Genomic DNA, 16,254 nt, shown 5'->3' on the forward strand with positions numbered 1-16,254 from the left:
GCTACTGTTACCATGAACTAGAATTCTGGCAGGGGTTGTCCACAATCACTATAATATTTGGCTTCTGCTGTGCCTTGGTTGTATAGTCCTTCCCCCTAGCAATAGCAACACACTTTCACCACTAGTACATTAAGTGAAAGTTGCTGGTTTGCATCATGCACCCTGCAGCAGGAACCTTGTGCCACTCTTAGGATAAATTAAATTTGAAGGAAATAAATACTGCATGTGATCAATAATACACCAGTGGAGTGCACATCAATAGAGCGCCCAGATGTACCAGTGAAAACTGTAAAAAAGTGTGAGAAGCTCATAGCCAACTTTATTATAAGCGGAACTTATTTCAGCTCCATCATGTAATGAGTTGCAAGACGAGAAGCGAAACTTTTTCATAGACGTATTATCAATAGTGGTCTTTAGTTAGAAATGTTGCAGTAAGGTGTTCTTGGCACAAATGGTCTGAGGCTAAGGTTGATGGAAACTGCCTAGCCGGTGTCATCGTCCAGAAGAGCCAGACTTTTTCCATGGCCGCTGTGGAAAATGTGATGTGCGTCTGAGCTCTTCCTTTCCTACTTTTTTTACCCTCCTTCTTTGTTTATACATAACTTATTTTTCATTTTCAACTCAGTTTCATTGCTTCAGTAACATACACCTGTATTTTTCACATTGAGAAAAAGATCCATGAGCAATTTTATTGCTTCAAAATATGGACCTCTGTTAAGACCTTATTCCTGCTTCATTTCTTCACATGCACCAAGCAAAACCCAATAAGCTCTGGTGTCGTAATTTCTGGATACATAAACAATACTGCCCTACACTGTCACTATCTGCAAAAAAATCTGTTATTGTGTCCTGTAAAGCTGGAAAAAAGGTACAAAATTCTTGTGATGTTCAATGGCAGACAATTTCTGCATATTGTCGATTTCAGTTGTACTCCATGTCTGTCATCTTAAAGTAGAAGGGTATGAAAAGTGAACCAGATATGATTAACGCAGCCTTTTTGATATATTTTGTTCTCAGTGACTTATGAATACACAGCTGTCACATATGGCCCCTATAGCCAACATGATTAAATGGTTTAGAAGAATGTCAATTTGGGCTGTTCATACTGTTCGAGACTGAAAATAATAGTGCTAAGAAGTGACACAAGAGAGAATGACGCAGGACGAGCACTAACTTCATCTGACCTTTATTCACTGCCAAAGCAGCAAATATATAGAAATTTTAAGGCATGCGCATGAACAACAACACGACGCATCAAGCAAACCATTCAAGGTATGTCATCTCGATCTTGAAAAGGTGAACCGATGTACCACTCACACGCTTTCCCTCTCTTTCTTATGTGAAACGCCTCCAAGACCTCGTGTGCCTTCAAATCTCTACTTCTGCCCAGAATCTTTATCTCATGAAGCCGTGGTTCACATATCTTTCAGTGCACGCATATTTTTTCCCCCAGCGCATGTTTTGCCGCTCGGTTGCACACGAAGCAATTTGCACAATGCTGTGAAAGATGTGCACCTCCTGGTTCTTTTTGTGATCGTGCATGTTCAGCTGCACGGTCATTCACGCAGCGCCTCGATTGGCCCACATAGGCCTTTCCGCAGGCTAGTGGTACCTCATATACCACTCCTGTGCAGCACTTCACGTACTGCTTGCCATGTTTTTTGCTGCAAGCGCCCTTCTTTTCATTGCTCGCAATGCGCGCGCATAATTGTGCAAGCTTTCGTGGAGCGGAAAATATGACAGGCACGCCATGCCGATTTGCAACCTTTTTCACATTGTGCGCAACCCTGTGAACATAGGGTACCACTTCTGGTTTCACGCTTGGCTTTCTTGTCTCGCACGACTTCTTGGACATTACACGTTTGGTTTTCCTTAGGAAGGCTTCAGCATCACCAGTGATTACAGAGCTTGGGAACCCCACCGTAGCCAATCAGTCCACTTGCTTTTCAAAGCTCGTCTGCATAGTATGTTCACACAACTTCACAAGAGCAGATCCAAGGCAGAGGTTAGTAATAGCGTGTATCACAGTCTTTGAATGAGCCGAGGAATAAGGCAGCAGCTCCTTCCGTGCTCGAGGCGAGTATTGCCAACACACATGATGCTCGCCCAAGGTAATACTTAAATTCAAAAACTGCAAACATCCTCGCAAAGGGAGTTCACGGGTAAAACACAATCCCTGCCCCTCTTCTTGAAAGTTGGCTAAAACTGGGCTCACAGCATCTGTGTAGGTCAAATCTTTGTTTTTTAATAACTATTAGAAAATTATCAACATACCTGAAAACTTTTAGTACTTCCTTCTCTGTCAAACTGAGTTCTACGGTGCAGTCATTAAAGGCTAAAAAAAATGTTAGCACAGGGGCTACGCAGGATCTGATGCAAATCCTTTGTCTTTGTCGGTAAAAGCTGTTATCAAAAGATACAAACGTCACACTGAGATGATATTATAGCAGCTTCATAAAATTACTAATTGACACACCTGAGGAGTTCTGAAATCAACTGTGCCACTACTCTCTATGGCATCCCTTACAAAAGTGAACAAGGCATCATGGGGCACAGAATAAAACAAGTTCTCGACATCGACTGAAAACACATATCCAATGGATGCATTCCCCTCGAGAAACTTAACATCTTTTGAACTTTTGGTATCAAATGGATAATGAACATTAAGAAAAGTGAGCCGCTTTTGCAGTATTTGCTTAGAACATGCTGCCAAGTACCATTCTCACTGACTACTGTTCTAAAGAGAACCGAAGGTGAGAATGGTATGAGAATGGTACTTGGCATGTTGCTGGAGAGTCTGGGGCTTTTTGGCATGCTTCTGATGGGTTCAGTCATGGCTGCAATCATCCTTTCATGAACAGAACACCTGCCTTGTTGGCTGATAGACAGGCACCTTATAATCTGTGGCATGCAAGCATCAGCGCAGTTGCTTCTATTCACAGTTCCATTAAAGAGGCTATGACAGCTCATGTCAGTTAGGTCTTGACAAATGCACACTTGACGTTTGATGCAGGATTCATCATGCACTGCAAAGTTATCCTGAGTATATATGATATTCTCAAAGATCCAAACTGTATGAGTCTTCACAGCATCACCTTTTATTTCAATCAGCCAGGGTGCCGACAACAGAGTTTTAACCTTTACTGATCTGGACTTGTACTCCCGTCTTGCAGACTTTAAGAGCGATGCTGAAGGTAAGGAAAGTCTTCGGCTCCGAAGTAGTACACAAACCAAATTATCAAAGCAATCAAGTTACATAACGGAAAAACCTCGCCACAAGACATGGTAAAAACAGAAGATCATGACTGCTGTTTCTTTTTGTTGACAATGCAAATTCGGTTCTCATAAACTAAGAACCTAGTAGGGTGATAGAAATTTTGTACTTTATAAAAGCAGTACTCATAGTCATATCATAGGACATACCCTCCTCCACTTCGTGCTAACCACATGAACTTTTTAATATGATACATTATCCAATCAATTTATGTCCTATGAGACCTGCAGAAAGGGGAAATATTTTGTCTGCAATGCACATACAAAGTCAGTGTGAAAGCAATGCCTTTGCAGAATGTGCACATTTCTTGCAGCTTAAAAAGGTTAGTCTCTTTTTGAACACAATGGAAAACAGGTCTAAGGTATTCAGTTCCACTATAGTTTTATCATAAACACGAAAAATTTTGTCATAATTTTATTGTATGGTGAAGGAACAGTGCAAGGGATGGGACATATTGACACTAGGAAGCACAAACACTCACACACCTCGTGTCACTGTGTCCCGTGCCTTGCGCTGTTCCTTCATCATGCAAAACCAAGTAGCCCGCCAATTCGCTCTAATAGATTTTATTGTGTTGCTCACTGAAAATTTCGTAATGCAATTATTGTTAATCTGAGAAATGAAAGATTAAAATTAGAACAAAAGACAATCACATGCCTTTGAAGGGATCTGAACTAGGAATGCTAAATATCCAGAAATTTTGTATGGCTTAAAAATTTTTTTTTTCCCCAAGTTCTAACAAATTAAACATTTTGCAAAAAACATGACAAGAACAGCATGGAATTATTTGCTAAAAAGCATGACTTAATGACAACCTTTATCAGATCATTCATAAGCAAGTTTAGGCCATGAGCCACATATTCAAAACGTGATATGCGCTTGCAACAATACCACAGGCTGCTTTTATGCTGCTGGCGTTGCTGCGATTAATGCCACTACTATATTCTGAGCATTTCAGTCACTTAAAGCATCCCCGCAGCTACATAAACCACTACAATGCAGTGTGATGATTGTTGTCTGTTTCGACTATCAGTTGATTAATGGTTTTGGTTTATGCATTCACAACCAAATTTATGAGTGCCTCACCGTGAATGTTAGTCAATCTGGCTTTCAAAACCATCTGAAATGAAGCATTTTTCAAGGTCTCTACATGGTTCTTCACTCACGTGTACTTCAGGTCAAGCAAAGTTCCACTTAGTAGTTACTGAGAAGCTTGAGCTAACGTGGCGTCAATCTGTGGCACCATCCAGAATGAGGCTGGCACAATGAAGGCAAACCTTTCAGCCAGTCAGAACTGAAAGGCAGGAGCTCAGTTCGACTGCACTTCGGTGCTATTGGCAGCTGGTGCCCCCTGTGCTGCGGGAGACCATTGCTGCTGGTACATCACACCCACAAAGTTGCACTCGGAAAGTATCGAGAAGCTTGAGCTAAGGAAGCATCCATCTGGCTTTGCGGCTCTGGAGTGATAAGGCCTAGAAAAAATGCAGCCACCTTGATTTTTGGGGGGCAATGGGTGCTGTACTCTACAATGTAACAAATCACTTCTTGGCAGCTGCGCTGATAAATAATATTGTTCACCCTTGTAATTTGTTTCACTGAAGTGAATGTCCTTGATGTCCAGCCGAAATCTCTTACATAACAGGTGCCTTGTGAAACTCGTCGCATCAGGAAATCCATGCTCAGCATTACTGTACTTTGATACTGTCCTCTTCCTTCCAACATCGGCTGTGTCACTCACAGAAAGTACTTCTTGATGTTAAAAGGGGCAAGCATCGATAAGAATATACCATGCTAACCAAAACTCTCATGCCCTGTCAGCACTAACTTTCTTGTGTATGCTTTGTGAAAGTAAATAAGATGAAACTTGCGTAGTTCTGCTGATACAGTAGAACCCCCCTAGTAAAGTCACTCGAACTGGCAAAAATCCCCTATATTGGGGCCCTTACAATATTAGTTTTTGATGATGACATGGGCTTGAAGATGCTATCTGGTGATTAAATGGCTGCTTATTAACGTGTCGGTTTATAAAAAAAATGAAAGCTTAGCGTAAACACAATGTTGTCTTCTGCTTTTTCTCACATTCAAGAGGCATTAGCTGAGAAATGCGTGTGACATAGTCAAGTGTGGCAAAACTGTACATGTCACGCCTCCACTTGCTACCGCTGCCTCGTGCTGTGAGCTTTCAGTTGTTCTGTCCCCTTCTTTACAGTGGTGTACGGAATACAAGCTGAGACATTTCACTATCCTGAGTTTTTACTACAGCGGAGTTTACTACTGTAGTTAATTAGACGGCAGTGCGAAACCATCTTGCATAGCATTAATGTAAGAGAACTTTCCCAGAAAGAACCAATCTCGCCCGCCAAGAAGACTTGTATTTTTTGTCGTGTCGTGTGCATTGTACAGCAGCATTTCCAGCAATTCTGTTTGATTTGCACCTTGAATAAAAGCATTAAATTTTACTTGTGCTCAGCCTGGCACATCCATATGACCTGTCTTCAGCCCACATCCTTGCAGCACTAAAGTCTGAGAAATGCTGTCTTCAACATGCGATTACAACTCTGCAGCAGTGGCTCAGTGGTTAGGCATTCAAGTACCGATTCGGGGGACATAGGTTTGATCCTGGTCGCAGCGGCTGCATTTCAATGGAGTGAGAAGCAAGGTGCCCATGCAATTTCGGATATCATTGCAGGTTAGAGTCCCATGTTCTCAAAATTCGTTGGGGCCCTCCACTACGGCATCGCTCACTCATAAAAAATTTCACGGAATGGAAAGGCGGTGCTACAGGCACTATCACATTTATACTCTTAAGGTGAAGTTTGAGTGTCTCCCTACTTTTTCTCACGTGTGATTTGTTATTCAAGGATCCCAGTGGATTTAATTAACTGCCCTCTTCTTTAAAGGAGCTGCCCAATCAGTGCCTAGCCATGTCACCTGCCAACTACCATCAGGTTGTAATTTTTTGCTCATAACACAGTTGGAAGGATTTTCTAGAGAAGAGGGCCTCTAAGGCTGTCACATGAATATGCATTCATGCACTTTGAACTCGGGCGACTACAGTTTCTGGACCAAAAAGGTACAGTTAACCTAGCAGCAATGAACAATTGTCAGCATCCTTCCTTGAACTGTGCTTTGTAGGCCATATCTGTTAGCAGCTTCCCAGCACCCTCTACAGACAAAAGCTTGTGGATGTGTGTTATCCAACAGCCTGGTGGGTACCATAGGTTTTGATGGAACCAATAAGCTTGAATTGGTTGTGAAAATGTTATGAACTCTGGGGACTATGGTTTCTGGTCCAAAATGGTACATATAACCTAGCAGCAATGAACAAGAATTGGTGGCATTCTTCGTTGAACTGTGCTTTGTAGGCCATATCCTACCTGTAACTCGTGTCTGAAGAGGTCTGTACCCACATTATGGCAGTTGTCCAGCTGTCCCCTTTCTTAGCAACCGAACTCTCGTCTTCATTCATGCTGCATATACATTCATAAACATCTACTGATGAAAATATTCTTGGTAAAAACTTTTCTACAGCATTTCTAACAAAAATTTCGTGGAATGATTACCTTAGAAGTATGTTTTTCGTTGTGCCGAAAAGATTAGGTGTTTAAACTTTTGTAAGATGTAAGAAATGTACTCATTTTGCAAGGCCATTGTTTTTGCACGTTGCAGCCATAAAAAGTTTGCAATCTGCAGTTCTCGTAGGACGTAAATCCACTAAGTTAGGTGTAAACAAAAAAAATGAGATAAAATTAGCTGACGAGGAAAAACTCGAAAGCCTATCATATTCTCCACTGTAGCCATAGAAAAAAGTCTAGCTCTTCCGCACGATGACACAGCTAGGCAGCTCCCAATGGCTTTATTAACCACTGGCTGTTTGTGTCAAAGGAACACCTTTGTTCATAATACAGTGTGCATTAAAAAACGTTTTGCTTCTTGTCCTGTAACTCATTACATGATGAAACTGAAAGAATTTACATTTAAAATAACGCTTAGAAATGAGCTCAGTCCTACTTCACACATTTTGATCCAGTCTTCACTGGTGGCAGCACGCTAACTGTGACTGGTGCATCTGTTGACTAAACTATCAGTGAACTGCAGTTGATGATTTAATTCTAGGAAGCAGCTAGAAGTTCAATGGCACGAAGTTGGTACTGTGGGGTGCACGAGGTAAACCAGCAACTTTTGATGTACAGACTGATGTACAGACGTCAGCAAGTCTGCCCGGAGTGCTTGAACACCAACCTGTCGCACAAAGAAAATGAAATTTTTGAGCAGGAGCCCAATTCTAGGAACAGTGATGGCGCTATAATGAAGGTGCATAGGCGTACTATTTGCACTGACTACACTTTACCACTAACAGAGCAGCCCAGACAAAATTTCACTTTGTTCGCTCCGCAGCACACCTCTCCAGCATTGTAGACGTGCCGACGACTGCACTAGCGGTGAAAGTGTGCTGCTGTTGCTAGGGGGAAGGACTATACAACCAAGGCACAGCAGAAGCCAAATATTATAGTGATTGTGTTCAGCCATTTCGCTGCTATTATGTTATGATTATGCTATTATGAATCAAATCATACACGAATACCCAGGTACAGATGCAGATCTGCTAAGCGAACTCTGAAGCAGATATCTCAATACCGGTAGCAACCCCAATGCCACCTATGAGTACAAAGGGGTTCCTAATGAAGACTTAGACAGAGAGATCGCGGAAGTGGAAATTTGGGCCGCGATTGGGGGCACGCCACCGCGAGGAACATGGTCAGACATTCGTTATTGTTATTCCAGGTAGCCCTGCTGTGGACCATAGCCGCAACTTCGCGCGACGCCCATCCCAAAGAGCCACTGCTGCCTCAGCTACACGTGCCGGTACAACCGCCTCCTTCAGCAAGCGAAAACAAACCGACAGACGGCGGCCTTCCGCCATCCCTAGCCGGAACGAACTCCGTCTGGCAACTTGGTTCTACCTCCAGCGAAGGCTGTTTTAATAAACGACAGTTGAAGACTAGCGTCCGTCCTGTTCATAGGTGTTCTTTCTGTCCCTTGTGTCCTAAGAAGCTCTAGCAAATACGATTTCAAATGCTTTCCAAGTCGCCCAAGTTTCCGCCTATTCAGCTTCACTCGTCAGATCTCAATTTAGAGGCAGCGAAGAAAAATAGTGTACGGTGACTAGCATACCCTGGAACATTATAGAAGTACACACGCGTGGCTGGATCTTTCGAGATATGTCTCGAAGCATCTTCTGAAGCAATGGAGATGATAAAGCCGAGTCTCGCGACAATGAGCATGAACAAAGAGTGCATAATTGATCCGCGCGCTACAATCACAGTGATAAGGCCGCATATGCCGGCGGCTGTTGAAAAACAACAAATGGAGTTTTGAATGGTTCACGGCAATAATCCCCCCTTAAAAAACACCTCCATGTTCCAAAATAAACAGAGAAAGGTAAACAAACATTAGAAAGTTTAAAGAGGCGATGACGGGGTCGTTCGACGTATTGCCGTTTTATACTTCTATGAGTAATATATAGGTCTGTGATTCTACTCTCAAAGTTTTAGTGCCCAGCGCGCGGCGCATATTGCAAAAAACGCGATAGAAATCAGAAAGCTCCTCCCACCTATAGCGACCGCCATTTTGGAATGCTCATGTGACGTCACAGAGTATAGGGGGTATTCACGTGACGTCACAGCTGACGTCAGTATGCCGCCGACGCCATCTTTGCGTCCTTTTCTGACTAGTACTAGTACGTGGCGGCTGTTCGTGCGCGTCCGTTTGCTCTGTCACTCTGCCTCATGCTAGCACCGTTATTATCAAAACTCAATCGGTATCATGAGTGACAGATCGATTTATCGGCAAAGTGTTCGCGATGCGGACAGAGACCTGTACGAAACAAAACTTTGGTACCGACCCGTGTGCAGTCGATATGCGCAACTGCACGGTAAGCGTCGGCCTGTGCCCACGCATAAATATGTGCGACATTCATGAATTCCTTGTCCTACGGACGAGCTTCGTCACAAGAAACCAATCGCAAGCCTACTGATCACTCGAAGAACGCAACTACTTTACAAGCGGCTGGGTTAAGAGCCGCGGCTGAAACAAACGAACTCGCTCGCAATTACGTGCGTGCCGTCCAACGTTTATACCAACTAAACCGCTGAGTTTTTGTAACTGATATTCTGCATAGAAATGGCGTTTGATAGTATCTTTTATACAGAACTTGTTTGGTGTACTTGCCTCAATCGATCAGAAGAAGTCGGGTGTTTGCATCGTCTGTGGCGGTGAGGAAGCAAAAGAAACCGCTGCCACAGGCCACAGCGATGACACCGGTGTCGCCACCTCGTTGCCTTGCGGGCTCGAAATAACTTTTCCCAGGTGAAAATTTTCTGCTGGTTTCTTGCTGGAAGCTGCTGGTTTGTGCTGGAACCAGCAGGTAGCCTGCTGGATTTTTGCTGGTTGTGCTGGTTCCAGCAGGGTGCTTGCTGGTTTTCCACTGGTCCCAGCAGGCGACCTGCTGGCTGTGCTGGTTCCAGCAGTGTATGTCTGCTGGTCTCAGCAGGCAACCTGCTGGCTTTGCTGGTTCCAGCAGGGTGCTTGCTGGTTTTCTTTGCTGGCTTTTTTTTGCTGGTTTTAGAATTTTGCTGGTTCCCTCCTGGAATGCTACTGGAACCAGCAAGTAACCCACCCAAGTTTACAAACGCATGTAATGAAGCTCATTTACGCACGTGAGAACTTGTTGCATTCCCCTATCGCGAGCTCATTCATTCTACAAAAACGCAGCACGGAAAGTATATACCCGTTTTTACACCATGTTTCTGCTCCGTGATCAAAATATCACCGTACTAGCTGCGAAAGACACCTTTTTAAAGAAGCTAAGCTTTTTTTTTTTCTGCCGTTAGCCGCAGTGGTATGCCGCTATGAGCTATTGCAAACATCAAAGATGCAAAAAATGTTATCTGATCTTTACAATTTTGTTTATCACGGCGTAATGCACGAGGCTGTTACTGCTGTCACCTTCATCATCTGCTAGCGTAGCAGACGACGCGCCTTCGAACGATCTGGTGCAAAGATCAGAGCAGAGCAAATGCAATTATGTGTAAGAGGGTATACAAATAGTAATATTAGCACAATTTGAAATATTTCAGGAGTATTTGTTTGTAACGTTTGACAAACGCGCATTTTCAGCGCTTACGACACTATCGTAACCAATCTCCGGTTGATGCTCAACAAGCCAAAAGAAGCCGTTCCGAAGTTCAGACATTTACGTAGTGAGCTGTTTTGCGCTGGCTCGTGTTTGCGAATGCGGGAGTATTTTGTGGTTTTTACAATATTTAAACGTCGTCGTCAGTATGAATTATTTAAGACATTTTATCTGAAACATCTACGTAAGTTTGAACCGGTCAAGGTGGTGTGACAACTTCTGTCAAGACTGAGAAATGTGATGCGACATCTGCAAGGCCTAGGACCTGCGTGTGTTTGGTAAGTAAAAAAGTGCATCTCATTTCATTTTTTTTTTGTAGTCCTCGCGTTGTGTAACGTCTAGTGGATTTGCGAGAGCTTATTATAGGCACGGAGGAAAAGAACAGTGACTCAAGCGCGCACCGCTGCCAGCGCAGTTCGGCAGTGATGAGAGCCGCTTACTAGTCGAGTGACTATCAAAGTGAGCTGGTAATTTTGTCGTCCCTAGTTTAAAATAGGCCATATCATTTTGCCGAAGTATCATTGGTGCTATTTTCGGCAAGTAAAATATCTTTGTCGCCCGATTGTTTTTCGCTTTGTACGAACAATGGTGAACAGCCAAGGATTCAAAGAACGTCTAATCGCAAGTTAACACACTGTGCAAGTTAACACATATTCGATGCGGTTCGTTGCAAATAGACCAACTAGACTATCTTTCCATGTCAATCCATTTGCAGGGTATGGGTGTTTGACTTGAGTGGCATACCAAACAGGATTAAAAGAATATGCCGCTAAACAGTCATGTCTGTCTAGCAATGGGTATACTTCTAACCTCTCTGATTTAATTTAAAGGAGCGAATAGTCTACGAGTCCAATGTAAATTTGGGATAATTTTTTTTTAGGTTGTTGATATTGACAAGAATGAGTCTTATGATGATTTAGGGAGAAATAATATTAAATGAAAAGCGGCATTGTTTTTCCTTCCACTTTTCATTTAATATTCTTTCTCCCTAAATCATCTTAACACTCATTCTTGTCAACATCGACAACAAACCTAAAAAGAAAAAATTATCCCCAATATTTACCTTGGACTTCTAGACTGTTCGCTCCTTTAAATTGTATCATAACGAGCCCCTCATTTCATCTAACCTTTCAGGTAATACCACACCAGTTACATGGCATCTGCCTAAAGCAATGCAGACACTTTCCTAGGAGTGGCATTCTCATGGTTGAATGAATGAAACACCATGGGTGCGTTCGGGCATTGGTGCAGTCTGCACAGGCACATGCAAAAGCTAGCCACCCACACATTAGTAGAAGCGCTGTTCATTGAAAATTTTTTCTAAACGTGGTTTGCATCACACTTGACCAGTTCTCTTGTGGATTTGCACCAAATATGTGGTTCTTGGGTAGATGCTTCCAATTTCCATTATTCATCTTTTATGTGCAGTAGCATGGTTTTGGTAGCATATTTTTCTGGTCTTTTTTTTTTCATGCAGCTACCTTCATGGCACCATCTGAGTTGGAGCTGGAGCACACCTGCTGCAGTACCACAGTCTCGAATGGAAAATGTGTCCATGCAGATTGCAGAATGTATATGGGCATGGAAAATAAAATTAAACTATGAGTCATGACTGAAACCTTTGCTGTTGCCTTTATTTTCTTTGTGCAGTCCAAGGCAGTCACTGCACCAAATTCTCGTAGGCTGACAAGCCCCCGGAGAACCAATCCACCAAATTCTGACTATATGCAGCCCTCGGTTGAAACCTAGCAGCCAATGGTTCCAATACCCGCTGGTCCCAGCAGCTACTGGTCCTACTGGTCCCAGCAGCTACTGGTTCCAGCAACTACTGGTTCCAGCAACTACTGGTCCCAGCAACTACTGGTCCCAGCAACTACTGGTCCCAGCAGCTGATGGTCCCAGCAGCTGATGGTCCCAGCAGCTGATGGTCCCAGCAGCTGCTGGTTCCAGCAGCTGCTGGGAATGTGCTAATAAACCAGCACTGCTGGAACCAGCAGGATCCCAGCAGGAAACCAGCAGAATATTTTCACCTGGGTTTGCAACAAAACTCTGGAAATACAGCGCAGTTTTGGCCAAGATAAACTTCATTTGTTATTAGAGATAGATAAGTTTAAAAAGTTTTTCAAACCTTCTGCAAAACAACTCTGCCGCCTACGTTCCTTCGTAGAATCTGCATGCGGTCTGCTTTGATTAGCAGCCGACACAGACGATGCGAACATCCGACCGACTTCTTCTGATCGAATGAGGCAAGTACGGCAATACAAAGTTTAGCGAGTGCTCTTTGAAGGATTTTATTGCAACAAAACACGACGAGGAGGTGTTGGCGGCGCGCTGCATGCATGCGCATGACTGGAAGCGATACGTACTACATTACCGCGCTGCTCTTTTACCGGGAATGCGTCTTCTGAGTGCGTGAAGAACAGTCGTGCACGGATAGTGACAAGAGCTGGCTGCTAGGGCACATCCGGAAGATTCCTGTCCAGCTCATTTTGACATAATTTCTCATATTCCATGATACTTGTGCGGTTGAGCCGTGCCAGCCATACGTGACGTCGCATCTCGGTGAGGTATCTCGTTCGAGTGGAGTCGTTCGCGTGTACTTCCGGAACCTTAAAATGCCGAGATCGTTCGCGCAGCTCTTCGGCTTCCGTTGTTTGCACTGTGCACGCGTTACGATAGCTCAATAAACAACATATAGCTGCGAATGCCACTGCTTGTAGAACCGATACGTACGTTCGCCCTGTTCGTTCCGTGAACACAAAAATGGCCGACTGCGCTTCAATTACCCACAATGCACCGCGCACAGCGCGTCAGTGAGTACCCCCTATACACGGCTGAGCGTCGTCAGCAATAGCAAAGAACATGTCTGTTCTTTTTTAGACGATTGACACAGTGGTCGTCCCCCATGCAGAAGTGTTTGATGAAGATGTTACCGCACGAAGAGTAAGTAAGGCATGTTTTCAGCATAAAGCATGGTCACAGTCAGATGAGCTGCACGGTTATAGGTTCGCTTATCAACGCACTGATCTGTCGCATATTACAAAGGCGACGAGTCGACGCCAGCAGGGCTAACGGTCGCCTATCGTGTAGTGTGAAGTTCTGCGGCCCCGCGACGGTGATGAAACTGATCAGCGGACGGTCGTCCGATCTGTTTTGGTTGGATCGGAGGCCGAGCGAGAACTTGGCACACAGTGAGTTAACGGCCTGAACAGCTGCGCTTGTCTGTAGCTTAACCGTGTTAGAAAAAGGAAAACAAGTATAGCTACACTTTATACGTTCCCCCTTTTCATCAGCAATGACCTCGGCCAGAAATATTAGTCGGCGCTCAACTGCCGGTCAGTTCAGTGACGAGTAGGCCTAGATCGAGTACGCGGGGCTTGGGTCGAGTTTTGGTGATTACGGAGCGCGCATTCACAAGCTTTAGCGGTTGCATGTGGCTGTAGTTCTGGCAGTAGCGACATCGACGATTGCTTACATCACAAAGCGAGTGCACGTTGAGCGGGAAGCGTCGATATATGACCCTGCCTAGCGAGCGCAGCCGGCAACTGTCGGCGCCGCTTGTGTGATACCCGGCGCAGGCAGGGGACGTAGCATCCACGGCGCTTCTTGCAGCGCAGTTGTAGTTTGTGAAGAAATAAAGATACAACCGATGTGAAAAGAGGCGGATAGTTTTGTTATTGCTAGCCCGGCTTGCATTTTATACCGTGCGAACGAGCTGTATACATCCAGTCATTGCAACGCCGATCTGTGACATAAGCATGATGCGGTGGCGCTTCTATCGCCAGCGTGGTCCAACTGGGGGTGAAAAATAGGCTATGGAAGCGAAATATTCCAAAGCAGTTTTCTAATTTAACGGGTCATCTGTGATGTCGTTATTCGGTACAGAGCAACCATGAACATCCTAGAACAGATCACGAAAGTGTGAAATCTCATTAACGAGGCGAAGTATTTTTAAAACACCGCGAAACGTATGCGGGTGCGAGTTAGGAGGGCGACCCATAGAAACACATGCAAACACAACTTACCGCAACAATTTACTCGGTTCAGCAGCGTTGAACCCTTCTCATTTTTTGGTGAACGTCTTGTATCACGCCCTGACATCATGTTGCGTGACACACTACATTCCCTTGCAAGTACTGCAAGTCTGACGACTTGCGGGACAGTTTATAGCACGATAAACTGACCGCGCACAGTTGCAGACGGCAATGGCCTACCGGCGCTGTCGCTAGCAGACGCTCCGGAGCTGGAGGCGGCAGCGTTGGGTATCGCCAGCTACGCTGTCGTCTGCTGCAATGCGCGAATCTCGTTCGGTTCATATTGTCGTATGGCGTTTGACAACTACCTTTTAAATGTAATTCTGTCTAGCACGTATCACTGGAGCGACAGTATTATCAAGCTTATTTACCCTACGCGGCAGCATATCAGACTGTAAGCAAAACTGCGCGATTCGCTACACACAGCTTGACTTTTTAGCGGTGTCTGGATTCATAACACAGGTCATTCGGGGAGTTTTAAAAGTAGACTGCCTCCGTAATGACGCACCATACTTTATCACACACTTCTTCAAAGCGCTGGTCAACGTTTAACGACCGGCTACCACTTCTGATGCTCTGTGAAATGAGAAAAATGTTCCGGTAAGTTGTGTTTGCATGTATTTCTACGGGTCGCCCTCCCAACGTGCACCACCATACGTTTCGCGGTATTTTAAAAATACTTCGCCTCGTTAATGAGTTGTTAGAACTGATGCTTGGGCGAGTTGGTATGCCATTTTCTGAAGAACAGCGCGACTTGGACAAGGACGGAAGGAAGACAACACGGACAGGCGCTGACTTGCAACTGAAGTTTATTGCTCGGAACGTGGTAATATATATATCAGGCTCCAAACAACAAAAGAAAACACAGAAGCGATACACATTTGATTATACACTTGAAAACTCGTGTGATGCCACCACACTTCCCTGTAGCTAGATATCTAAGTTGCTTCGCTGACAACGCCAAGGACGGGCTGCTGACACAGGCGTCATTTGACCATGCGATTTGTGCGGCCTCAATAATTTCACGGGTTATCTTTTCCCGATGCCTATTTAACACTTTTGTTTTTTGGAAATAAGGCTGGCAGTCGTTACTTTTACAATCTCTGCAATGGATGCCGAGATGCCCTTTAACGGAGTTGAAAACATTATTATTGTGTTCTCTTAGGCGCTTGTTAAGGCATCTGCCCGTCTGGCCGACGTACTGCTTGCCGCAAGATAGTGGGATGGAGTAGATAACACCATCTTTGCATGCAACAAATTGATTCTCATGTTTTATAGTGCACTTTTCTCGAATAGATTCAGCGTTAACAAGCTTGCACAATTTCCCAAGCTTTTCGGGAGCCGAGAAAACAACTCTGACATTAGCTCGGTGGCCTATCTTCTTTAGCCTGTGGGAAAATTTGTGGATGTAGGGAACGACTGTCGTCTTTTGTTTTTCTTTGGCGGATTCGGCCGTTTCCTTCTTTTTGGTTTTGCTTAAACACGCAAGCATCGATTCAGAAACGGACACGAGCAGTTGCTTGGGATATCCTGCCTTCACAAGGCGATCGGTTTGACGGTTGAAACTTTCTTTTACGGAATGAAGGCATATGATTTGTTTAAGGCATTTGTATAGCACGACTTAGCCACGGCGCGTTTTACGAGCTTAGAGTGCGACGACGCAAACGGAAGCAATGGCTTGTTGCTACGTGGTTCATAAGACCAGCAGGAGTGAATTAGCCGGAAGCTGAGTCTGAGATCAAGAAACCCTA

The 16,254-nt window shown here is 44.3% G+C and overlaps 1 protein-coding gene across 9 annotated transcripts in view; it reads left to right on the plus strand.

Annotated features, from left to right (window-relative positions):
• The window catches only part of LOC146206976 (transmembrane protein 230), a 103,265-nt gene extending 94,903 nt beyond the window's left edge, over positions 1-8,362 (plus strand). For 7 of the 9 annotated variants that reach the window (XM_084589603.1, XM_084589167.1, XM_084589532.1 and 4 more), the window contains one exon: positions 8,060-8,362. In XM_084589603.1, the coding sequence (XP_084445729.1) occupies positions 8,060-8,335 (276 nt within the window). In that variant the 3' untranslated portion in view covers positions 8,336-8,362. The remainder of the gene's footprint in view (positions 1-8,059) is intronic. The other 2 variants (XM_084589745.1, XM_084589674.1) reach the window with 1 other exon arrangement.
• Positions 8,363-16,254: the final 7,892 nt, after the last annotated feature.

This window comes from Amblyomma maculatum, chromosome 1 (genome assembly GCF_055883805.1).
Source record: "Amblyomma maculatum isolate TAMU_Amacu chromosome 1, ASM5588380v1, whole genome shotgun sequence".
In the NCBI taxonomy this organism is placed as follows: domain Eukaryota; kingdom Metazoa; phylum Arthropoda; class Arachnida; order Ixodida; family Ixodidae; genus Amblyomma; species Amblyomma maculatum.